General features: G+C 43.6%; 1 protein-coding gene across 2 annotated transcripts in view; it reads left to right on the top strand.

The window, feature by feature from the left end:
* The window catches only part of LOC126481268 (protein farnesyltransferase subunit beta), an 83,194-nt gene that overhangs the window by 49,985 nt on the left and 6,019 nt on the right, over nt 1–27,190 (top strand). Inside the window, exons 5-9 of one of the 2 annotated variants that reach the window (XR_007587541.1) lie at nt 3,590–3,760; nt 4,440–4,569; nt 7,868–8,000; nt 18,289–18,400; nt 24,023–24,148. Coding sequence is in view for 1 of the 2 variants with exons in the window: in XM_050104894.1 (XP_049960851.1) it covers nt 3,590–3,760; nt 4,440–4,569; nt 7,868–8,000; nt 18,289–18,400; nt 24,040–24,148 (655 nt within the window). In the remaining variant the exon portion in view is untranslated. The remainder of the gene's footprint in view (nt 1–3,589; nt 3,761–4,439; nt 4,570–7,867; nt 8,001–18,288; nt 18,401–24,022; nt 24,149–27,190) is intronic. The other variant, XM_050104894.1, reaches the window with a different exon arrangement.

Genomic DNA, 27,190 nt, shown 5'->3' with positions numbered 1-27,190 from the left:
CGAGGGGGATACTCACCTGGCTCCATCCAGCTGATGTTTCTCTCAATTTAATTAATTATTTTACTACTACAAATCCCTCCCCCCCCCCCTCCATTATAAAGCATTCTTTACCTCATAACTGTCTTAGCACTTAATCTGGTTGGCAGTGGTCAGATGCAGATGTGGTTTCTAGTACCATAGACAAGGCCTGGGGAGCCATTGTCAGCTCTTGAACTGCATGCCAGACCCTCTCATATACTTTTACCTCCCTTTATTATTTCCCAGCTCTGGCATCAATATTGCTTTCAGTGCCACAGTTTTACCACTCCTGCACATTTGAATAATCCCAGCCAACCAAAACCCTTGCCAATTATCATGTTATCCATGAGACAAAAAAACTATGAGAATTATGATCTGTTGGGAGAATGCATGGTAGATTCTGAAGAACATGGTCAGTGACATGAATGTGTGTGTCTCCCCCCTCCCCCACCATCCTCCCCCCTCCACACACACACACACACACACACACACACACACACACACACACACACACAACTCCTGTATAACTGTGGCCTGCAACACATGAATTTCTCTACCTACAACGTGATTTATGATGTGCCATACTTGTGGCATGTCCATTTAACCAGCACATTTTTGAATCTTGTTCTTCACACATCAGTGAATGTCTCTTGAGCTAGTCAGTGGAAGCATGTAAACAGTTTAAATTGTATTTTAAACTTTTTATTTTCAACTTCATTACACTATCCCAAACTGACAGTTTTAATGTTTTAAGGCTGGCTTATCAAATTCTGTATTGAGGTAAACTGGGTACAGGTACCTGTATCATTATAATGCATGCCATTTTGATTGTAATTTATCTTGTAGTATAATTAATTGTTTGGTGGAGATGTGCATATAGATGTGAAGAAAGAAAGTCATTGACGTTCTGGAACGTACTGACAGGGATGTGGAGCCGTGCCAGCTCCAGTGCTGTGGCTGGCTGCACTAGGTTTCATGGTTGAGGATCTACAGCATGTCCAGATGGTCCCATAGATTCTTGGTTGGGTTTAAATCCAGGGGCATTTGATGGTAGGGGAGTATGGTAAACTTATCCTGGTGCTCTTCAAATAACATGTGTACACTGAGAGCTGTGTGACATATTGCAGTGTCCTGTTGGTAGGTGCCGTCATGCCAAGGAAAAACAAACTGCATGTATGGGTGAACATGGGCCCAATGATAGGTGCATACAGACGTGCCAACTCTACCGGTTTAAGCAAGAGACTCCCAATTTTTCCTTCTTCCTCCCGATCTTCCGACAGTGAAAACCGATCTCCCGATTTTCAGAGCAGTTTCAATACTTTCCTTACTATTTGAAAATTCTGCGCCTTTGGTATATTGGTGGATGACAAGGAATGGCTGCTACTTGTCTATGTTGACTTGGTAGATTGGTGCGGTGGGTGTCGGGAGCGGCAGTAGGCGTAGCTTGCGCTTTGGATCTACAAGGAAGTAAGGAACTTATCGTTGGCAGCGTTCGGAGACAAATGAATATCTTTCAACTAGTGCCAATTTCCTCCGCTTCTGGTAGCACCAGCGCAGTCGTAAAGTTATCATGGACAAGGAGTAGTTGATAGTTTTTCCAAGCAAAGTGATTAGCATTGTTGTGTCTAAAACGCAGTGTTGCCAAGTTAGGTGATTTCCCCCTAAATTTAGGGGTAATTAAGCTGCCTAGGGGGAAATTAGACAGATAAATGTTTCAGGGGGAAAAATATTTAGGGTTACTACCCTCCCCTCCCCGCCCTGCCCCTCCGCTTGGCAATTTCATTCTTGACTCCCTTTTACCGCCCCACTACCCCGCTTGCTTACCTGACGGTGTGATAAATTATTTAGGGGAATTTGAAGTGCAATATTGGGGGAAACGGTGCGCGAGGGTTGGCATCACTGCTACAAGACCATTGTCTAGAATGTAGGATCATTGTGTTCTCAGTTCTGTTGCGCAGTTTGTGTAGTCAGTAGTAGTTGTTGGCTGCGTATCTTGGAGGTGCTGATTATTTTTCGTGCAGAATGGCGAAGAAATATCATGCAGTGTTCAGAAGCGTTTATAAGGAAGAATTTCAGAGTTTAAGTGAATCGGGGAAGGGACAAACTTAAGCATTTTGTGGTGTATGTAGATGTGACTTTTCAGTAGCTCATGGTATGTCCATTATTTAGTATTTACATGTAAATAATAACGCAAATGTAATTGAATTGTTACAGTTATTGAATTATTGCAACTTTAACCATCAGGGATGTGTTGTAATTCACAATAGTACACCACTAAAATTCTCCTGATTTTTCCCTTTTGAAAGTTGGCGTGTCTGTGCATATTTGTGAGCGTTCTGGAATGATGAGATCACTCAGGGAAAGCTATTAAAACATCATCGAAACCACAGTGCTCCCTACTCCGGCCTGGTCCATTCCATTGATTGTTGCAGAGCCATACATGCCTAAGGCCGTCAGTCTGATGGAGCATAAAATGTGGCTCATCTGAGAAGGTCACTTTTCACCATTCAGTGGATGTCCAGTTGCGGTGTTGGTGTACAAATTCCAGCTTACATCGCCGATGAACAACTGTCATTGTGAGTGCATGAAGCAGGTGTCTGCTTTGGATGCTTATATGCAGCAACATTTGCTGAGCGGTCATTGAGGGGACACTGTTGACAGCCCCTTTGTTCACCTGGATTGTCAGTTGCTCAACAGTCACATGGCTGTTCACATGTACACATCTCTCCAGCTTCATTCACCCCTGCCATCAATGGATCGTGGTGTATCGCAGTTGCCTCAGCGCCACTTTTAGATAGCGCCATTTTGCCATGAATGGCGTACTTTAACCATGGCAGCATGCAAAAAGTTTACTAACTTAGCCATTTCAGAAATGCATCTACCCTTGGCCCAAATGCCAATGATCATGCCCTTTTGGATGTCAGATGAATCATTCAGTTTCCACATTACGGTGACGACTGCACTGTTTTCTGCCTTGCTAGTGCTGCCATGTGCCATCTGTGAGTTGTTGTTACATGTCGATGTTCAACATAGTGGATGGTCACATTAATGTGAACTGGCTGTGTATATGCATGCAGACACATTTATTCCAGTTTTAATTTTTAAACACCTTTATCCAGTAACATTTGTAGAAAGATTTTAATGTGTACTTGACAATATAAGAGAATTTTGTGTTTGGTACTGAGTGTACCGTAAAAGATACTTGAGTTAGAGCACTTGAATTTAACATATATGCTAAGGGTAGTTTACATTGCAGATCAAAATAATCTTTTGAGCCATACTTATTTGACCATTGTATAAAACTGTAAGACAAGTGAAATTCAATTATACCTGCATAGTATGGTTATTCATTTGATTTATACAACTGTGTCTAATTATATTGCAGCTCTTTGTAAGGTTCAGTGCTCTTCTTACAGCACATACTTATTGTGAAATACTTCAGATTCTAGAGACTTATCAGCATGTAGGCCTATTTTAAATTAATAGACTTTTAAAGTAATTATATTTTTCTGATGTAAATATACCTGTAAAATGGAAGAACACTGAAATCATTGTCATGTTTTTGTTGCAGAGAGAAACTAAGCCAATTCTTATGGGCTGTTAGATCACCGGATGGAGGCTTCCACATGCATGTTGGAGGAGAATGTGACATCAGAGGTGTATACTGCGCACTTGCCGTTGCAAAATTGACGAACATTTATACAGACTCATTGTTTGAAAATTCAGCTGAATGGATAGTCAGGTACATCAAAAATTAAAGATTTAATCACTCAATAGGTTAACTCGATCAAGCTGTCCTGGCTGTTGTATGATGATGATCTTGCACAGTCACAGTCATTATTTAGCTGTAAATGACAAAAATAAATGAATAAATTGGGTTTGGTTAATGGAAAAGAATGTTATTTACCTTCTTCGACAAGCAAATATTATACTGAACTAATGTATATTCTCCTCTGTTTTTTATTGAGCTGTCTGGAGGAATCTCTGGGCTTGCAGAAATAATTTAGAAATAATAATATGGTCACCACCCATAAAGGCAAATAATGGATTGTAGGAGACCAGTAGGTTAGAACTCCATTTGTTTTATTCAGGATAACATCAGACTGTCGTCTACCACTTACAGACTGTAAAATATGTGTATACTAATTGGTTTCTAAACTTACTCTACAACAATTTCTCAAATCAAGAAGAATGCTATTGTGTCTAACACCTTTCCTCTCTAAAATATTGGCTGAAGAAAAATTGAATTGTGTGTAAATAATTTGAAAGAATATAAATAAGATCAATTTTCTCTTCTCCGTACTTCATTTTCTTAAAAGATAAATACTGATTCTGTAAAAAATGTTTATGGAGATTTCTTTAAATGTTGATAAAAATCAGACTTTATTTTTATTTTATTTATTTAATTAATTTCTTTTCAGTTGCCAGACATATGAAGGTGGTTTCTCAGGCTGCCCAGACATGGAGGCGCATGGAGGCTATACATTCTGTGGCTTGGCGGCATTAACTATACTTGGAAGAGAAAATTTGTGCAATATGAAGGCACTTATGGTATGTGCTGTTTAGTTCTCTTCTGATCATAATGTAACATTCACATTAAAATGACCGTATGTTATTTGTGATGAGGTTGTTGGTTTCCAATTATGTTTTGTTAAGTGCTTTAATTAGTTATCAAAGGTAAATATAACATGCAGTAAAAATGTGGAAGCAGCATATTGCAACCTAACACTATATTAAAACGACAGTTTTTCCAGTTTTATTAGTAGATGTAGTGAAATGGGGACTATGATCTGAAATATATTTATTGCATCAGAACTTGGTGTGTCAGCTATAGTAATGTATTACAGAAAGATCATCCAGACTGAGCTATTACAGAAAGATATTGCACACTGAGCTTGTTTCACTGCGCCCATGCACATGCTCTCTCTCTCTCTCTCTCTCTCTCTCTCTCTCTCTCTCTCTCTCTCTCTCTCTACTAAACCATTTATGTAACTTTGAAACAGTAGAGTTGCCTTTCAGTGAGTACTTCAGTGTACCCAACCCCACCACTTTTACTCTCCCTCCACAGTAACCCTCGTGATGACTGGGTGTTGTGTACTGTCCTTAGGTTAGTTAGGTTTAAGTAGTTCTAAGTTCTAGGGGACTGATGACGATGGATGTTAAGTCCCATAGTGCTCAGAGCCATTTGAACCATTTTTCCACAGTAAGTTTCAAGACTCACATGAACAGTTTGAGGAAATTCATTTATTTATATAAATGTTGTTATACACCAATTGAAATATATGTTTAAAAATTGTGCTTCACATACGAGTGAAATTTCATTTTGCCCAATTTATTTGTGTATGTATTAAATGATTATGTAGCGACTTCGTGTCATGGCACTAGTTTTGATATTAAAGTGCTACGGCATTGGTAAATGAGAACTATATGCCATTAAATGGCGGACTTCTCATTTGTGTGTTTTGTCCTGGGCATCTACTGTAATTTGAAAAAGAATTTCTTAGTTTTTTTGGAAATTGCCTTATCAGTTTAGAAAAAAGAAGAAAGGAGGATTGGGTTCAGTGTCCCATTGACATTGAGGTCATTAGATATGGAGCATGACCTTGGACTGAGGCAAAGACGGGGAAGGAAATCAGCTGCGCCCTTTGCCAGAAACCATACCGGCGTTTGCGTTGAGTGATAAAGGGAAACCACGGAAAACCTAAATCTGGATGATCAGATGCAGGTTTGAACCTCCACGCTTCCTAATGCAAGTCCAGTGTGCTAACCGATGCACCATCTTGCTTGGTTTATCATGTTAGAGTCATGTACAAAAGTAGGTTGTCATACATTGACTGAAATTCAGGCTGGTATGAGGAAGCTGATTTTTTTTGCAAAACATAAACAACAAAAGACAGTACTAGTCCTTGATGTGTAGTTATGTTTACATGTACTCAAACTGTTTGTAACTTCAAGAATCTATTTACACCACCATCTCTTCTTTGTTCTCCTTCTCTCACCCTCTTCAAAGGGTTTCTGTAATGTAGTTTCTAATTTCCATCAGCATGCCAAGCAATTTCATTACCAGCATTTCCACATTTTTGTTATCCTTAGCCACCTTATTGTTGGAGAGTGTATGCTTACAGCAATCTTAAACTATGCTCATTTGCTTGAAGCAACAAACTTCAAATAAGGTGCTACTCATACTGCAGAATGGTGGGAAGGTTTGTGCAGGTCCGTTGAGACATTGGTCTAGTGGTCCCAAGTGCAAGCACAGAGAGTACCAAGAAAAGCACTGGGAGTATTAACTAGCATGCTGCATAGGAGTCAATGGCCAGGAGTAAAACATTTTTGAGTCACTTTCTGACCATTTACCTAACTTTAAAACACCATCAGTCAGCCAGACATGTCTGCTTATTCTGAGGCTTGACATGTATCCTTGGTGGGTACTATCTTAGTGACAAGTCATAAGAGTATGACATATTGTTATCAACTGGTTTCAAACTACTCCCTTACACTGCTGTTGCTAGCTCGAGAGTAGCAGCAGTGGCAGAAATAATATTTCACACATCTACATGAAATACCACATAATAATTGGCGAAGAAAAGGATTAATGTAATTATAAGGGGTAAAAATTCTTCACTTGTCGGGAGGTACCAGACAGCAGTAACAATCGGCTGAAAAGTTGGATAGGGGACAAATTGGTGACAGAAATGGAACTTCATGGAAGAAATTGAAGTTTGTGAATAAAATAACTAAAGAAGGAGTAAAAGGAGTTACAAAAGTGAAGAAAGATGAAAAACGGGATATAGAAGGGAATGGAATAAATTTTTCCAACAGTATGTTTATATATCTTGTTCAAGATGGTATAACACACAGAAAGAGAGCCAGTGCTCTGTGATCACATAGATGCCACAGATACTGGAATCAATAGAAGGTATTATATTCAGTTGAGCCTGTACTTGTTACAGATAAGTGTCTCAGCGCGCGCGCGCACACACACACACACACACACACACACACACACACACACACACACACACAGAGAGAGAGAGAGAGAGAGAGAGAGAGAGAGAGAGAGAGAGAGAGATAGATAGATAGATAGATATCACTATTCTTTCCTTGTATGTAATAATTTACATATTCATGTGGATAGTTTGAAAACAGATGATGTAGCATAAGTAGGAATCTATTGGAAAATCAGATTAATAATGATAAAAAAAACTCATTACAGGAATTGGTAGTGACAGTAAATAAGTGTATGGGAGTATTTTTATCTTTCTTTTCTTTACATCATACATAAGAGATTCTTAAGTTGCTCCAGGGATACATCACGATGAAATAGTACGTGGGTAAATGGCCAGTTTTCAGTGTCCAACAGGCACAGTATTTCAGAAAGTGACCACAATGAACTAACTTCGGGGGCAGGCAGAGGAGCTGCGGAATTTCTACCAGCAAGCATACCAGGGCATAAACTGAAGATGTAACAAGAAGTTAGCTGGAGGAGGGGGTTTTGATATGTTTGGCATGGACGGTGAACAGAGTGACAGTACTGAGGGAAGGGGGGGGAGAGAAAAGCACCGTGTTGGCCCCTAAGCACTCAGCTCATCAGAGCATCTGACGATTGGCAATGTGGTCACACTGACATCTGGCTGTTCACCATGAACTATTTTGTTAGATTTTTCTTTGTTTTTATTTTTCCTGTCCATTGTTTTAGTTATTAGTATTAGTTTGTTGCTGCTATATAATGGTGTAACTTATTCTTGTAGTCTTCTTCCACATAATTAATTACTAAGATTAAAGGAAATAGGATTACACGATGATTAAAATTCGCACTGTCGAATTGTGAATTTTGTTCATTTTTCTTCAGCGGTGGGCTGTAAATCGACAAATGCGCTTTGAAGGTGGCTTTCAGGGTCGCACCAACAAGCTTGTAGATAGCTGCTATTCATTTTGGCAGTGTGGTATTTTTCCTATGATACACCGAATACTAACACAAGAGGGTAAGACAGCTTTTCTCTCTCAAATTTAAACTAATTGTATGTAGGGATTTCATTTTTTTTAATAAATATAATTGTCTGAGTTATTCAGTTTTTGATATAATTATTATTAAGATGGATTCTATATTTTTTTATTTAAATTTAATATGATACATAATCCTCTTAATCAATACAAAAGTTAAGAATTAAACTAGCCATAATTTCCCTAGTGCAATGTGTATATTAGTACTGTATGTGAACTTTAAGAAATAATTTGATGATAATATTAACTGGAGAGGCAGAATGGCATTACCTGTTGGCTATTTTCAGTTCCTTTTGTCTTCATCCACCAGACAACATTGTGTGTATGTCAATGAAAGTAAAAACAATGCATTATGTTAAATTATTAAATTCTGTACTAGAGTTGGGAATTGCCTTACTTATTTATGTGTGTGGGGAACCAAACACAGTGTTGCTAGTTACCTAAAGTTGGCATGGAACAGGAAGCATTCAGTAGCTGTTCATTTAATTAGATTTCTCCTTTACTTAGCTGCTTCCATCAACCACCTCACAGTCTTCTAAGGGTGCATGTATAATGTGTTTATTTTCAATACAGAATTGTATTACAATTTACCTAATACATTCAACAATTGCATATTTACAAATCCATTTTAAAAACAGCTTATTTTCAGTAGAGACGTGAACAAAGTAAAGATGGAAAGAGAACACATGCTACATTTGTAGATGAAGGGTTTCACAGTGATTATTTTGTATATGACATGAATAGTATTTTAGCAGTACCAATTGTAAAGTAAACATTTGTATCTCAAGGGTTGTCTTCAATATCTCTGTCAAGAGCAGTGCTAAACCTGCCACTGCTATGTATGCATTCTTAAGTAAACACTAACTACGCTTTCACTGACCGCTGATGTAACTATATTGTAATGGAGAGAGCAGGACAATCATACATGACACATGACAAAGGTGACTGTGGATCCCTCTACCCTTCAGCCAGGATCACTACAGAGTGGGGGAGAGAGAACCACACTACGACTGTCTCCATTAAATGTGTTTGTTTAAAGTTAGCCTTGCTTATGGCAGTCTGTTCAAATGATGGTTGCGGTCTTGTCCTTTCTGTGCAGTGCTTGCTTTCACTGATGCCACACAGGTGAAAACTCATTCACTATACCCATTATTCTTAAAACACATCAGAACTCAAATTTACGCATACAAAATCACCTCCCTCCACTGTACTATCTGTCTTGCATTCAACCTTTACTATAGTCTCCGTCCTGAAGTCATGCCATTCAGCCCTCATGTGCTCACACCAGCCTTTCACTATTAGTACTTCCTTCTTCAACCTTGTAAACTAACCTTATCTCATTCACTTCTTTAGGACCTCCATCTTCTATGTGTACTGTCCAACTTACACATAACATTCATCCTATTGGCCTCTAACCTGATTCTACATGCTCCATGGTCATGTACCCATAGTTTTATGTAACTAACACCATTGAATCCCATTGCTCAACTCCCAGTCCATGTATCTTACAGTTCTCCAACAGAAACCTCTCACCCCCACTCCCCTCCACCTGGTTGCCCCCAATCCCCCTCCCCCCTTTTCATACCCTGCTTTATTTGAATCCCTACCCTCTTATAGAACCCTACCCCCTGTCCCTTCGATGTGCCCTGTCTGCTGCCCCTTCTAAGTGCTCATGCACCACCTGCTGCCCCTTTTGTCGCACTTGCATCTTGTCCCTCTTCCTCAGCCCACTCCACACGCACGTGACCCATCATCTAACCCTACCCCACAACCAGTATGCTCCCCATCCACTGTGTCTGTCCCCGCCCTCCCCCCTCGAGTCACTTGTACCCTGACCACCACCCATTTTTCCTTTGACCCTCTCCAAGCTGCCACTCCTCTCCCTGTGGCCCATGCTATGCTGCCACCCCTCTCCCTTTGATCCATGCTATGCTGCCACCCCTCTCCCTTTGATCCATGCTATGCTGCCACCCCTCTCCCTTTGATCCATGCTATGCTGCCACCCCTCTCCCTTTGATCCATGCTATGCTGCCACCCCTCTCCGTTTGATCCATGCTATGCCTCTGCCTTTCTCCCTTTGGCCCATGCTATGCCGCTGCCTCTCTCCCTTTGACCAATGCTATGCCGCTGCCTCTCTCCCTTTGACCAATGCTATGCCGCTGCCTCTCTCCCTTTGACCAATGCTATGCCGCTTCCTCTCTCCCTTTGACCCATGCTATGCCGCTGCCTCTCTCCCTTTGACCCATGCTTTACCGCTGGCTCTCCCCCTTTGAGCCACTCTTCAGTGCTGCCCTTCCCCTGTTGACCCACTCTACTCTTATGCCCCTCTCCCGTTAATCTCTCATACTCTGCTGCCCTCTCCCATTTATCCACTCTATGCCGCCTGGCACCCCCACCGCTTTCTGTCACTTCCCCTTTACACAAACATCACCCCTCCGCTTCATCCACCTGTCACTCCTCCAGTTCACCCACCCATCACCCCTCTGCTTCACCCACCGTCACCCTGCCTCTACCTGCATCCCTTCACCCACCCACCAACACTGCCCCTTCAACCTCCCTTCCAGTCCCACCCTTTAAGCCACCCATCTTTCTCTCCCCCAATCCTTGCACCAATATGTATACTCGCACCCTCAGCACACACTGCAACATCTGCCCTTGCACCCAGGGGTTGGCACCCCAGACCATCCACCCAAGCATTCCCCTGCTTTTTCACCCACCCGTCCACCCCACTACCTCACTCACCCATCTATACACCCCCCACCACTTCACCCACACATTCATGCTCACCACCCACCAGTTCACGAACCTGTCCACCAGCCTCCATCACTTCACCCATGTGTCCCCCTGCCCTTTCACCTACCCATCCACCACCCTCCACCACTTTACCCACCTATCCATGTACCACCACTACTTCACCCACATGTCCATGTATCTGCCACCACTTCACCCATGTGTTCATGGCTCCACCACCATTTCACCCCTCTGTGGGCCCAGAGGTTAGAATAGGCCCGAGGTATTCCTGCCTGTCGTAAGAGATAGCTAAAAGAATCTCACACTTTTTGGACTGTAGGGTTTGACTTACATTTTTCAAAATTTTCCCCAAGAGCTAGCCAATTGAGAAAGGATGCCTTACATGGTGCATCTTATCCATTGTGCATTGAGATCTTTAGCCCCCTTTCTTATCATGGCATTTCAGTCCGCTCATCCTCCATCTCTTGAGCGAGGACACCTTCCTGGGTGCGTTTTCCTCCACCCACTATGCAGTGTCGTTTTCTGCACTGACGAGGACCATGGAATTCTTTGCACCTCATATCCAGCATCATAGCCAGTCTGTTGTGGTGGGGCTGCCATGTACCCTGTTGGTTGTAGCCCCTGAATACAGAGGGATTGCTCTGCTGATGCCTGCACCATTAACCCCACACACATGCCAAGGAGTAGATGCCCGTCACCCTGGGGCATTGGGACTGCCGGCAGTGGCTGTCCTGCCAGGTTGCCTTTGCTGCGGCTGAGCGGCACTCGTGGGGAGGGCCCCTGGTTGGAGTGGGTGGCATCAGGGTGGATGACGCTCAGTGAAGTGTACCACATCATCATTTGCTGTCTTTTTCGATTTACCACCTGGGGACATCATATCCTTGTCGCATAATATGAGTGGGGTCTCGGAGGCACGCTCCTGATTTTTATCCAAATTTTCGTGTCGCTTTGTACTTTCCATGACCAATTTGGGGCCTCCCATAGTTCGCCCCATATCCAGAAGAATGGGGTCCCACAGGGCTCCGTATTGAGTGTATCTCTATTTTTAGTGGCCATAAATGGTCTTGCAGCAGCTGTAGGGCCATCCAGGTCACCCTCTCTGTATGCAGACGACTTCTGCATTTCGTACTGCTCCACCAGTGTTGGTGTTGCTGAGCAGTGCCTACAGGGAGCCATCCACAAGGCGCAGTCATGGGCTCTAGCCCACGGCTTTCAGTTTTCAGCCGCAAAGTCATGTTTTTTGCATTTCTGTTGGCATCATCTCGTTCATCCGGAACCAGAACTTTACCTTGCTAATGATCCACTCACTGTAGCGGAGACATATCGATTCCTAGGACTGGTTTTCAATGCCCGATGGACTTGGCTTCCTCACCTTCGTCATCTTAAGCAGAAGTGCTGGAAGCACCTCAGTGCCCTCCGCTACCTGAGCAGCACCAACTGGGTTGCAGATTGCTCTACGTTGCTGGAGCTCTACAGAGCCCTTGTTCAATCCCACCTTGACTGTGGGAGTCTGGTTAACAGTTCGGCGCTGCCCTCAGCATTGCGTTTACTCGACCCAGTGCACCACTGTGGCATTCGCCTAACGACGGGAGCTTTCAGAATGAGTCCGATGGCCATTGTCATGGTGGAGGTCAGAGTACCTCCATTGCACATCCGATGTGCACAACTGCTCACCAATTATGTTGCACACATTCGTAGTTCTCCTGAGAATCCGAATTAACGTCTCCTTTTCCCATCCACAATAGTTCATGTCCTGCATCAATGGGCCTGGTCAGGGCTCACGACTGCGGTTTGCGTGCAATCCCTTCTCTCCGAACTGGAGTCCTTCCCTTTACCACCTCTACATGAGGTCCATTCACATACACCTCCAAGGTGTACAGCTCGGCCGAAGCTTCGTCTGGACCTTTTGCATGGCCCTAAGGACTCCATTAACTCCGTGGCTCCCCGCTGTCACTTCCTCTCGATTCTTGAGGTGTTCTGGAGCTCTGAAGTTGTTCACACTGATGGCTCAATGACTGATGGTAATGTTGGCTTCGCCTATGTCCACAGAGGCCATATTGAACAGCATTCCTTGCCTGCTGGCTGCAGTGATTTCACTGCTGAGTTTGTGGCCATACCTTTTGCATGTCAGTACATCTGTTCCTGTTCTGGTGAGTCACTTCTTCACTGTATTGTCTCCCTGAGCAGCTTACAAGCTATTGACCAGTGCTACCCTCGCCATCCTTTGGTAGCGAACATCCAGGAGTCCATCTCTGCTCTGGAATGGTCCAGTCGTTCAGAGGTGTTTGTGTGGACCCCAGGGCAAGTTGAAATCCCAGGCAACAAACTTGCTGACAGGCTGGCCAAACAGGCTACACGGAAACTGCTCCTGGAGATGGGCATCTCTGAAACTGACCTGCGTTCTGTCTTACACCGCAAGGTTTTTCACCTTTGAGATATGGAGTGGCATAACAGTATGCACAACAAACTGCATGTCATTAAGGAGACTGCGAATGTGTGGAAGTCTTCTCTGTGGGATTCTCGCAGAGAGTCAGTTGTCCTTTGTCGGCTCTGAATTGGCCATACATGGCTCACACATGGTTACTTCCTTCGTCACGAGGACCCACCTTGGTGTCACTGTGGCTCCCAAATGACAGTCGTCCACCCCTTGCTGGACTGCCCACTTTTAGCCACTCTGCGGTGGACTTTTAACTTTCCCATCACCCTACCTTCCGTGTTGGGAGACAGTGCCTCAAAAGTAGCTTTAGTTTTACGTTTTATTCATGAGGGTGGATTTTATCATTTGATCTCAGTTTTAGCGCATGTCCTTTGTCCCTCTGTGTCTTCCCCCCTAGGACTTTTAGGGTGGAGGTTTTAATGTGTTGCAGAGTGGCTGGCTTCTCCTTTTTTATTCTCATGGTTAGCCATCCATGGAAATCTGCTTTCTTGTTTTTAATATCTTCTCCCTGTTTCTTGCGTGTCTCTGTGGTTTTAGTGTCCTGTTTTGTCCATTGTAGTGTTTGTTGTCCTTCTGTCATTCTTCTGGTTCTTCCTTTCTCATATTATTGTGCCGTACGATGTCTTTGTCTTCTTCTTTCCCTTGGGTAATTGTTTAACTGGGAACAAGGGACTGATGAACCCACAGTTTGGTCCCTTTCCCCCCTTTTAAACTGACCAACCACCATTTCACCCTTGTGTGCATCCCCCCCCCCCCCCCCCCCCACCCACTGCTTCACCCACATGTGCACGCTGGCACCACAATTTCACGCATGTGTGATTGCTCTCGCCACACTGCCACCACTTCACCCCTGTGTGCTTGCCCTGCCACAATTTCACCCACATGTGCTCGACCTGCCACTACTTCACCCCTGTGTGCATGCACTCGCCACTACTTCACCCACTTGAACATGCCCCCACCATGTCTTCACTCACATGTTCACACCCCCTCCCCCCTGCCACCACTTCACCCACGTGTGCATTTCACCCATCACCATGTCACCTACATGTACATGTCCCCCTCCAGCACTTCATGCACGTATGCACGTCCCCTCAAAACCACTTCACCCACGTGTGCATGCCTCCACTCCACTTCACCCACATGTCCACACACCCCGCCATGACTTCACCCATGTGTGCATCCCCTCCCACGACTTCACCCATGTGTGCATCCCCTCCCACGACTTCACCCATGTGTGCGTCCCCTCCCACGACTTCACCCATGTGTGCGTCCCCTCCCACGACTTCACCCATGTGTGCGTCCCCTCCCACGACTTCACCCATGTGTGCGTCCCCTCCCACGACTTCACCCATGTGTGCGTCCCCTCCCACGACTTCACCCATGTGTGCGTCCCCTCCCACGACTTCACCCATGTGTGCGTCCCCTCCCACGACTTCACCCATGTGTGCGCCCCGTCCCACGGCTTCACCCATGTGTGCGCCCCGTCCCACGGCTTCACCCATGTGTGCGCCCCGTCCCACGGCTTCAACCATGTGTGCATCACCCCCCCCACACGACTTCAACCATGTGTGCATCACCCCCCCCCACACGACATCACCCACATGTGAACCCCCTCCCCTCCTCCCGCCATCACTTAACCGATGTGCGCACGCCACACCCCACCTCCACGTCAGCCATGTATACTCTCTCATGCCCCCCCACCACCACCACTTCACCCACATGAACACATCCCCACCACAACTTCACCCACATGAACACATCCCCACCACAACTTCACCCACATGAACACATCCCCACCACCACTTCACCCACATGAACACTTCCCCACCACCACTTCACCCACATGAACACTTCCCCACCACCACTTCACCCACATGAACACTTCCCCACCACAACTTCACCCACATGAACACATCCCCACCACCACTTCACCCACATGAACACATCCCCACCACCACTTCACCCACATGAACACATCCCCACCACCACTTCACCCACATGAACACATCCCCACCACCACTTCACCCACATGAACACTTCCCCACCACCACTTCACCCACATGAACACTTCCCCACCACCACTTCACCCACATGAACACATCCCCACCACCACTTCACCCACATGAACACATCCCCACCACCACTTCACCCACATGAACACCTCCCTACCATAACTTCACCCACATGAAGAACCCTACACCACTTAATCAATATGTACATGGCCCTTCCACCTATTCACCCCTTTGTGCAAGCTGCCATCACCATTTCACCCGGGTGTGAACGCCCCTGCCAGCACTTGACCCATGTGTGCATGCTCCCACTACTCTTAAAGAACTTCGATCAATTGTCCTAGCCATGTCACCACTTCACCCCTGTGTGCACAACCCTGCCACCACATCACTCACGTGTTCGTGGCCCCCTCTCCTACCACCACTTAAACCATGTGTGCAAATCCCCCTCCACCACGAATTCACCCACCTGTGCCCACCCCCCACCACGAATTCACCCACCTGTGCCCACCCCCCCCCCCCACCACGAATTCACCCACCTGTGCCCACCCCCCCCAACCACGAATTCACCCACCTGTGCCCACCCCCCACCACGAATTCACCCACCTGTGCCCACCCCCCACCACGAATTCACCCACCTGTGCCCACCCCCCACCACGAATTCACCCACCTGTGCCCACCCCCCACCACGAATTCACCCACTTGTGCTCACCCCCCACCACTTCACCCACTTGTGCTCACCCCCCACCACTTCACCCACTTGTGCTCACCCCCCACCACTTCACCCACTTGTGCTCACCCCCCACCACTTCACCCACTTGTGCTCACCCCCCACCACTTCACCCACTTGTGCTCACCCCCCACCACTTCACCCACTTGTGCTCACCCCCCACCACTTCACCCACTTGTGCTCACCCCCAACCACTTCACCCACTTGTGCTCACCCCCCACCACTTCACCCACTTGTGCTCACCCCCCACCACTTCACCCACTTGTGCTCACCCCCCACCACTTCACCCACTTGTGCTCACCCCCCACCACTTCACCCACTTGTGCTCACCCCCCACCACTTCACCCACTTGTGCTCACCCCCCACCACTTCACCCACTTGTGCTCACCCCCCACCACTTCACCCACTTGTGCTCACCCCCCACCACTTCACCCACTTTTGCTCACCCCCCACCACTTCACCCACTTTTGCTCACCCCCCACCACTTCACCCACTTGTGCCTATCCCCCCACCTCTTCACCCACCTGTATCCACCCGCTCACCACTTCACCCACCTGTGCCCATCCACCCCCACGCCCAGCCACCTCTTCATTTACATGTGCATGACCCTGCCACCACTTCACCCGCATGTGCCCGACACCACCACCACTTCACCCACCTGTGCTCACCTGCCTACCACTTCTTGCACCTGTGCCAACCTGCCTACCGCTTCTCGCACCTGTGCCCCCCCCCCCCCCACCCCCGCCCACTTCACTCACGAGCGCACACCACTTTAAACCAGCACCACTTCAGCCACATGTGCAGGCCCCTGCTCCACCACTTCAGCCACATGTGCAGGCCCCTGCTCCACCACTTCAGCCACATGTGCAGGCCCCTGCTCCACCACTTCAGCCACATGTGCAGGCCCCTGCTCCACCACTTCAGCCACATGTGCAGGCCCCTGCTCCACCACTTCAGCCACATGTGCAGGCCCCTGCTCCACCACTTCAGCCACATGTGCAGGCCCCTGCTCCACCACTTCAGCCACATGTGCAGGCCCCTGCTCCACCACTTCAGCTACACGTGCAGGCCCCTGCTCCACCACTTCAGCTACATGTGCAGGCCCCTGCTCCACCACTTCAGCTACATGTGCAGGCCCCTGCTCCACCACTTCAGCCATGTGTGCACAGTTCCGCCATCACTTCACTCTCGTTGGTATGATCGCGCCATTACTTCGTCCCAAGTGTGTATGACCCTGCCACCACTTCATGCATATGTCCTGCCACCACTTCACTCACATGTTCGTGCCCTCACCACTTAAAGTACGCTGCCACTTCACATATGTGACCACTCGCCCTTCACTTCACCCATCCTCTAATCCACTGTGCCTTCATCCACCTGCTAATCCGCTGCGAATTCATCCACCTGCTAATCCACTGCACTTTCATCTGCCCACTGTCCCTCCAACCAGTTGCCGGCTGTCCACCCATGCGCCCGCCTTGCGCCGGCCCCTCTGCCCTTGCACTGGCCCCTAATCACCTTCGACCACATGTCCATCCCTCTCGTCCCCACTGGTCCTGCCCCTACCACTTACTTGCCGCCACCCAGTCACCCCCACACCCACCCATCAACTCACCTGGCTCCCCTTCACCATTTAGCACCATCTGCATTGCACCCTTCCATCCTCTCTACTCACCCCCCCCCCCCTGTCCCTACTCATTTCTGCTATTGATTGTCACTTCTTCCTATCACTTTTCACTCCCCCCTATCCAAATATGTCCTACACATCTCCACTATCTTTTTTTTTCATTTTGTCACCTTATTTTCCACCTCTTCGTTTTCCCCAGATATTATTCTTATTTTTCTCCTCCTCCTCCTTCTCCCCCCTCCTTCTCCCCCCTCCTTCTCCCCCCTCCTTCTCCCCCCTCCTTCTCCCCCCTCCTTCTCCCCCCTCCTTCTCCCCCCTCCTTCTCACCCCTCCATCTCACCCCTCCATCTCACCCCCCCTTCTCCCCCCTCCTTCTCCCCCCTCCTTCTCCCCCCTCCTTCTCCCCCCTCCTTCTCCCCCCTCCTTCTCCCCCCTCCTTCTCCCCCCTCCTTCTCCCCCCTCTTCCCCCCCCTCCTCTCTCTCTCTCTCTCTCTCTCTCTCTCTCTCTCTCTCTCTCTCTCTCTCTCTCTCTCTCTCTCCCCCCCCCCTCCCTCCCTCCCTCCCTCCCCCCCCCCCACTACTATGCTCCTTACTTCCCACCCCCTCTTTCTAACTTGATGATACATTATCAAAACTATCAAAAGGCACCCAGGACTTGCTGCAGGTGCTGACAGTTACATGTTTTTATGGGCCTTCACTTTTCTTTCTGTATCAGGTACCAGTACTGTAGACATGGAGAGGTGGCTTTTCCATCAGACAGCCTTACAAGAATATATACTCGTTTGTTGCCAGGATCCTTCTGGGGGTTTTGTTGACAAGCCATCAAAGTAAGTTATTGTTTCGTACTGTTAATTGTTTTTAAGAAGTGATTCTTTCCTTTTGCATATATAGTTTGGTAGAGTGGTTGCAGTGTGAAAATATTGCTGAGAAATTATGGTTCAAATCTCTGGTTCAGAAGTACTTTACTTTGAGAAATTTGAACGTAAAAAGAACAGATTGTGAACCATTGCTTACTTGTTTGATGTTCTTATCCTAGCATTTGGGTTACGTGACTTAAGAACCACAACCAAACACAGTGGTGACTAGTTGTTTTAGTCTTTTAAATTATAGTTGTACAGGTAAGGTGTCCCATATATCTGTTATTGATATAGAATAATCTAGTTGTGAATTACTTAGCAACTTTTAAGTTGAGCTCTAAAGACATTCAAAAGTTACTGTTGTTGAATATGTGAATGTATGTTAGATACCAGAGAAGAAAACCTAATCTTATGTCCGAATGTGACTCTGATGAAACTGAGAGGGGAAATCAGTGTTGGGATATTATTTTTTTCTGTGCTGTACTGAGTGTTTTATAGAACATAGTGATAATTATATTCAAACCTAGTCTGGTTACTTTGATTTACAGTAACATTATTTCTGACAGTCCAGAGTACTTTGTATCTCAGTGACTGGGAAGTTACTGCCTCAAGAATCATAATGACCCATCATTACACTATGTTTACAACTCAATTAGCAATTTTGATGATGAGGGAGAAAGGGGTGGGGGCTGCTGGAACAGTCTGATGATTAATCAGCATACTTTCACTTGCTCAGTGCGTGGCCCCTCCCTCTGGAGGTTCAAGTCCTCCCTCGGGCATGAGTGTGTGTGTTGTTCTTAGCGTAAGTTAGTTTAAGTAGTGTGTAAGTCTAGGGACTGATAACCTCAGCAGTTTGGTCACTCAGGAATTCGCACACACTTGCTCAGTGCAGTCAGCAGTTGCTTATGTCCAGAAAACAAAAACTGAACATTTACCTACCAATTATTGTTGCTGTCTTCGTAGGTGATTGGGATCATAATGATAGAGACAACAATGACAGTTACAGTTATACAAGCTGTGTTACAAAGGTCAGTATCATACTTACACATTTGTAGCAGACTAGACAAAAGGACAGAATGAATAAGACATGCATGAAAACATCAGTGAATAACTTCCACAGAGGCTAAGAAGTAGAGAAAAACAGAGCTTTAAATATAAAAGTAATTAATCCTATCAAATTAATATAATAAAATTTGAGCTGGGAATGCTGGTTTTATTCCAAAGGATGTATTAAAAAAATCATGACTCACAGAATCAGTGTGTAGCAGTGGTCCCCCAACGTTTCTGAGACCACTACACCTACGTGGAATCAGGTATCCCATAGCCCCAACAAATTTTAGCACCTAACTGAACTTCAGAGCAGGGGTGGAGGGATTAGAAACTTTACTTTACAGTTTTTAACCAAAAGAATGAATAATGATTTACAACTTACTTTTTAAAATCTTTTTTTGTGTTTGGTTTGGGTTTATATTTTGTTTGGTTTGGTTTTATATTTTTGTTTTTGCTTCATGTTCATGTTTTTTATTTTTCTTAATCATCATGTGCTACCACAGTGAAAGACTATTTTTAAACCTACCAATTTTGGTAAATGGAATAAGTATTCTTCATGATTCTCAGATAATAATAAATACTCACCATTAACATATTAAAAATGTAGCCAGCTCAATTTCATCAAATCCATGTTCGGTGTCCCCCCCCCCCCCCCCCCCCCTCAGTCCAAGAAATTGTACTTTGGTTCAAATTTCAGAATTTCAGTACTTTAAAATGTTCATTCATTCATAGAAAATAGTATTAGAACCTTTGCATGTACTTGCCAAGTCTGCAAATCAGGGAAATAGATACTAATAGTTTATTACTGATGAAATGAGCTCAATACTACTACTGAATCAATATCAGAATATACAGACAAAATAGTAACAATGGCTTGCAATTCTTTTGGTAAACCAAATAGTTTGAATCGTGAGGCATCTGATGTGTATTAGTTAGTTACGTGTTCCATTGATCAATCTCACATGACCGTTATGATGTGGAGCATGTCAAGTGCATAAGAAACACCCACATGAATGAAGTTTTTTTTAGCTTAAAATTTTTGTTACGTACCCCTTGCCCTTAAACGGCGCAAAATACATATATTATACCTATAGATTTATTTATTCCTATTCAAAAATTCATCTGTGGTACAGAATGTGTTTTCAAGGAGATATGGTTTCAGTTTATTTTTAAAACTGTTACTGCTTTCTGTCGGACATTTTATTTCATCTGGTAATTTATCAAAAAGTTTTACAGCAGCGTATTTTACCCCTTTCTGTGCCAAAGATAGGTTAAGTAGAGGATAGTGTACGTCTTTCCTTCTTCTGGTATTATAATCATGAATGTCACTGTTGTTTTTAAACTGCTCCATGCTGTTGAGAACAAATTTCATTACTGAGTAAATGTACTGTGAGGCTGTTTTAAGAATTCCTAACCTTTTAAAGAGATGCCTAAAAGATGTGCGTCTGTGAGCTTCACAATTATTCTAACCACTTTCTTTTGCGCAGTGAATACTTTTTGTATAAATGTTGAGTTACCCCAAAATATTATTCCATATGACATCAGAGTGTGAAAGTATGCAAAGTATGTTAGCTTACTAATTTCTGTATCCTTAAAATTAGCAATTATTCTGATTGCGAAACTTGCTGAACCTAGTCACTTTAGGAGATCCAAAATATGAATTTTCCAATTAAGATTCTCATCTATGCCCTACCCTGGCTACTGACTTCCGTTGATGTGTTATATTTTTGTTAAGGAGCTGTACTCCTTACAGTAGAAAATTGGATGTACTGCATTTTTTCAAAGTTCAGGGCAAGCCCATTCGCAGAAAACCAATCAATAACTTTTCCAAAGACATTATTTATATCATTTTCTGTTGGAGTTTCTTTCGCTGGATTAATAATGATGCTTATATCATTAGCAAACAGTGTCAGTTCAGCTTCTTGTTTCAGATAAGAAGGGAGGTCATTCACACACATCAAGAACAGAAGGGGCCCTGATAGAACCTTGTGGAACACCTAATGTAATTTCCACCCCAGTTAGATGAAGTGGGAAACTTCCTTGAATCACTAAAACCATATAAACAAACTTTTTGCTTCCTGTTCTGTAGATATTACTTAAACCACTCATATGCTGTTCCATTTATACCATAGAATTGTAATTTATGTAACATAATGTCATGGTTCACACAATGAAATGCTTTGGATAAGTCACAGAAAATTCCTATTGGTGACCTTTTTATTATTTAAAGACTCTATTATGTGGACAGTGAAATTGTATATAGCTGTCTCTGTAGAAAAGCATTTTTGAAATCACAAACTGTGATTTACTAAGTATCCCATTGCTGCTGAGATGGCTAACCACTCTTGACTACATTACTTTCTCGACAGTTTTTGAAAATGCTGTGAACAAGGATACTGGCCTGTAATTTTTGCCATCTGTGGTGGCCCCTTTTTTGTACGGAGGCTTGAAAATGGCCCTGTCTGGGAAAATACCTTGAATTAGTGATGCATTAAAGATGTGACTCAGAACATCAGGTGTAACTGCTCCACATTGTTTTAATATCTTTTTAGAGATGTCATCTACTCCAAAAGAACATTTATTTTTGAAGGATTTAATGATTTTCCTTATTTCACAAGAAGTTGTTAGGTGAAAATTTATCTGACTAGGTTTTCTCCAAACTGACTCTGCATGACTCTTTCTTTTGAACTGTTGTCACCAATTTTTTTTTACCTGCATTTAAGAAATGGTTGTTGAATATATTAGCTACTTGCATACTGTTGGTTATGATGGTTTCATTCTCTTTAATAGTAATACTATCTACCCCAGTGATTACTTTTCCTGTCTCTCTTCTGACAACATTCCATACTGATTTGATTTTAATGCATGAGTTGTTAATTTCATCTCTAATACACACATTATTTGATTTTCTGACAACTTTTCTCAGTATGTTACAATAATTTTATAGTGTAAAATTACATCTTGGTCTCGACTAATTCTTGCAGCCTCATGCAATTTTATTTTCCTTTCTGAAGACACTTTAATACCTGTAGTGATTCAAGGTTTCATTGAAAACTGGTGTTACATTTAGTAATTTTTTGGGGGAAACAGTGCTCAAAAATGGATATAAATTTACCAAGAAATATGTTGCATTTATCATTGGCATTTGGCTCATTATATACATTCCCCAATTAACATTTCTTAAACTTTCTCTGAAGTGCCCTGTAGGTATCGCATTGACCAGCCTTATATTTTTACTTAATGGTTTCTGTACTGTACACCCTACTAAGCTTTGCAAGCTAATCAGTTATGAATCATGGTCTGACAATCCCTTTATCACAGTGAAAGCATGTGTGTTATTTTTGCATCCTTTTGCTGGACAAATACATTATCTTGAGCCATGCACATATGGAAATTGATCACTGATTCTAAGCTATACGTCATTAATAACACTTCTAGTTCACTTTTCCTATCAGAATTGCTTAGAAAGTTTACGCCACAGATTAATTTCTTCTTTCTACCTGACAGACAGCATAATAGGGAGTCAACCTTTTTTATGAATAGCTCCCTATCTCCTAATGGGGACCTGTACTCTGTTGCTAATATCAGCACTACATTATCTAGCCATAGTTCACATGCACAAACTTCAAAGTGCTTATCGACTTAAAATTTGCTTACTTCAAGCTATCAATATATATGATCCTTGTTGTCTATGACACTGATATATGGAGTTGTGGTGGAAAGCAGTAATAAAACCAAGGGCAACTCGAGGGGGAGGGGGGCAGTGAAGATACGCATGATGGCATTGCTAGGAGAGACCAAAAAAGAAAAGAAAAGAAAAGAAAAAGATTCTGTGAGCAGACTGTTATGGGATATGGAAGTGGAACGGACACAAGGCCAGGTAAATGGATTACAGATGGGCTCAAAAAGTTGTATGCTGCAGTCTAAGATATAACCAAAGATTGACACGGTGACTTATTGGAAAGTAGCTAGAACCCATTAGAAATATGCAGGAGCAACATGAGTACATATCATTAAAGACCACAATGCGTGCAAAAATTCTAGAGGTTGTATCTGTGCAGTGGTGGGATGTAAAAATATCAGACAATGATGATTTAATGAATATTACACTAAGAAGGTAGTGGAAAGAGATACTTTTTAAAAATGATGTGCCCATGACTACACTATAATGGCTCCTGTTTTCAGTTTTACCTCTCAGGTGATTTAAGTCTATGTCTAGTTCATAAAATTTCGCTAGATTATCATTTTATTGTTAGTTCACTGTGTAGCTTGGTATAAATGGTTTCACTTCTGGAGTTGGATGAACTCCATTTTGTACTTACCTATAATAAGTGATTACATCTATGTTTTTTCACTCACAGATGACCATAGGCTTAATCATTATTTTTGTACCTAACTTTGGAAATCCCAGGTTCAGTAACATCTGTGGCATGTAACAGGAAGGCAATGATAATGTGTCAGATGATAAATGTATGATTGAAATTCATGGTAGAACAAATTTATGTTGCCTTTCTTAAATTAATGTATTGTTTCCTAATATAGGTTCTGTACTATTGCAGACCCCGTGATGTTTATCATACCTGTTACACACTGAGTGGATTGTCCGTTGCACAGCATGCAGTTGGGGACCGGTGCTGTATTGTAGGAAATCCAATTTTAAATGAAATTGTAAGTTTTTCTTTTGATTTTCCTTAAATATCATCAGTCATTTTCCATTACAATAAATCAATTGTTAGAAAATGCAGTCAATCCATTCATGCATAAGGCTGATAATCTAGTATACAGGGTGTTACAAAAAGGTACGGCCAAACTTTCAGGAAACATTCCTCACACACAAAGAAAGAAAATATGTTATGTTAGAGCTCATTTTATTACGTCTCTTCAAATCACATTAATCATGGAATGGAAACACACAGCAACGGAACGTACCAGCATGACTTCAACACTTTGTTACAGAAAATGTTCCAAATGTCCTCCGTTAGCGAAGATACATGCATCCACCTTCCGTCGCATGGAATCCCTGATGCTCTGATGCAGCCTTGGAGAATGGCGTATTGTATCACAGCCGTCCACAATATGAGCACGAAGAGTCTCTACATTTGGTACTGGGGGTTGTGCAGACAAGAGCTTTAAAATGCCCCAATAAATGAAAGTCAGGAGGGTTGAGGTCAGGAGAGCGTGGAGGCCATGGAATTGGTCCGCCTCTACCAATCCATCAGTCACCGAATCTGTTGTTGAGAAGCGTACGAACACTTCGACTGAAATGTGCAGGAGCTCCATCGTGCATGAACCACATGTTGTGTCGTACTTGTAAAGGCACATGTTCTAGCAGCACTGGTAGAGTATCCCGTATGAAATCATGATAACGTGCTCCATTGAGCGTAGGTGGAAGAAACTAAAATGAGCTTTAACATGGAAATTAAGCGTTTCCGGACACATGTCCACATAACATCTTTTCTTTATTTGTGTGTGAGGAATGTTTCCTGAAAGTTTGGCCGTACCTTTTTGTAACACCCTGTAGTTACACAGATTTTATGTAAGAGAATTTAACTATCAGAACTATTGAACTAACTACTAGTTAAGCTAGTAATGTTTTGCAGTGCGAGGTTCTAGGTGGACAAGTCTAAATAGCATCTATGTATAATTTTATAAATGTCTCTACATCTATACACATACTGTTGCCAACGGTTCATAATGCTCCTCAGCTTTGATGTATGGTTGATCACTCAGTGTAAAGACATTTAATAAGAAGAAGCAAGATGGGCCATCACTTGTGTTGCATATTTTGTCTCGAGATTTAATATTGGACAAGTGGAGCATTGCTCCTGGAAATATTGTTTGGTGTTTAGAGAAGGTTCTCTTCATTGCACTACCGTGTTCAGAATGTCAATAGTAAGTTCAGCCTTCCACTGTTCCTTCTTGTTTCTTCTTAATTGTCACGGATACTGTTGTTACAGTTCAGGAATTAGTGGGGGAGAGTACTGTGTGGACACCATTTTGTAGAAAATCCTTGATACCGTCTGCACTGAAGAAAAAAAAGAATGTAATTGCGCAGGACTGCATTAGTGGGAGGAGGAACTATTCTTTGTTGGTACCATTCCTGCCTGGAACATGAGGAAGGTAAAAGCCCCTCATCCTCAAGATGTGCTATGAGCTAATGGGATTAATGACTGCTGAGTTAGAATGATGTCTACCAGGAAAGCTCTGGGGCACCTGCAACGCCCCAACTGTATAAGGCTTGCTCAGGCACACGACGGGGTTCTGTGTGGGTCAACATTTGTTTCCCTGGTGGTTTGTGGGATTCATTTGAAGTGGCCACCATTTACGTCTACTCCTGATGGGGCGGGTATACCATCAGATAGAACAAAGAAAACTCATTTCGTCAGTCTCATAATTATAGTATCTTTCTTTCTAATTGAGGTAGCAGAGGGTACCTTTGAGAAGGTCTCTCTTTTCTATATTCACTAGGTGTTGGAGAGTATTGCTGGGTCCTTAAAAAAATTAAATATCTTCGTAATGGCACACTTCTAGTTGAAACTGCCACATCACACCAAGTGCTTAAGTTTTTGTAATGCAAGGTTTAGGTGACTGTCCTGTTGTAGATGAGTTGCATAATGCCATTAACTTCTGTGAAGGCATGGTTACCTGCTCTGATATAATGCAGATAGATGCTAAGCTGTTACATGGAGAATCTAAAAATGTGGGTATAACAGAAGTGCAAAACTACATGAAACGAGTCAGTGACACATTGGAAAAAACTGTATCATTTATTCTAACCTTCAGCACTCCAAAATTACCTGATAAAATTCTTGCAGGTGGTATCCATCTTAATGTTTGACTATTTGTCCCCAATCCTGTGTGATGCTGCATATGTCAAAGATTTGGTCATACACTACGGCATGTAATGGAAGGGAAATTCTGGAGGCTGACTTATGAATCGAACGACTCTTAAATTTAGGAGTTGAAAGTTATGAGACACGTACACTGTGGTGAAGCTTTCAAAGCTATGCAACATTTGGTATTTGTTGCTTCTTTTGCATCAGCCCTTAAGAAGTCAATTGCCAAGTCAAATAAGCATGTATGCTCTTGTCAATGCACCTCTGGAAAGGGGAAGACACATTTGATCCTGAAACCATTCAGGGGCCATCAGCAATGGTCTTGGAACCTTGTCCAAATACTGCTGCACACCATCAGAAACCCACTAAGCTGTCCTCTCTACCCATGCAACCAACTCCCCCCACAAGTAAGGAAAAACACCATACAAAAAGTTGTTCAAAATCGAAGATATATTATATGGAGTTTCAGGATCAGAAATATGAGATGCAAATAAAGAATTCATACTTTCAAGTTGGAAAAAACGAGAGGCAGCAAAATCATTAGCTTCTCGAACACACTCCCTTTTTGATGGTGATATTATGGTCGAGGATACTGATATCCACGTGGAAGAACGGGAGAGCTGGGCACCATCTAATGGCCCCCTTGACCTCTAGGACATATCACCATTGCAAAAGGAGAAGGACAAGGACAACTCTCACTAATCAATGGCCCCAACTGGGACTTCCATATTGCAGTAGAACCAAAGCCTCTAGCCAAGGAGAGGCCATTCTGCATCTGCTTACAAGAAATTCATTTTAGAGTCAGTGATATACCTGAGTTAATGGGTTACCACTCCCACAGGAAGGATAATCTTACTGGAGACAGGAATGAGGG

The sequence above is a fragment of the Schistocerca serialis genome, chromosome 5, assembly GCF_023864345.2.
Source record: "Schistocerca serialis cubense isolate TAMUIC-IGC-003099 chromosome 5, iqSchSeri2.2, whole genome shotgun sequence".
In the NCBI taxonomy this organism is placed as follows: Eukaryota; Metazoa; Arthropoda; class Insecta; order Orthoptera; family Acrididae; genus Schistocerca; species Schistocerca serialis.
The sequence above is the reverse complement of the archived record's forward strand: the minus strand, read 5'-3'. Positions and strand labels throughout refer to the sequence as shown.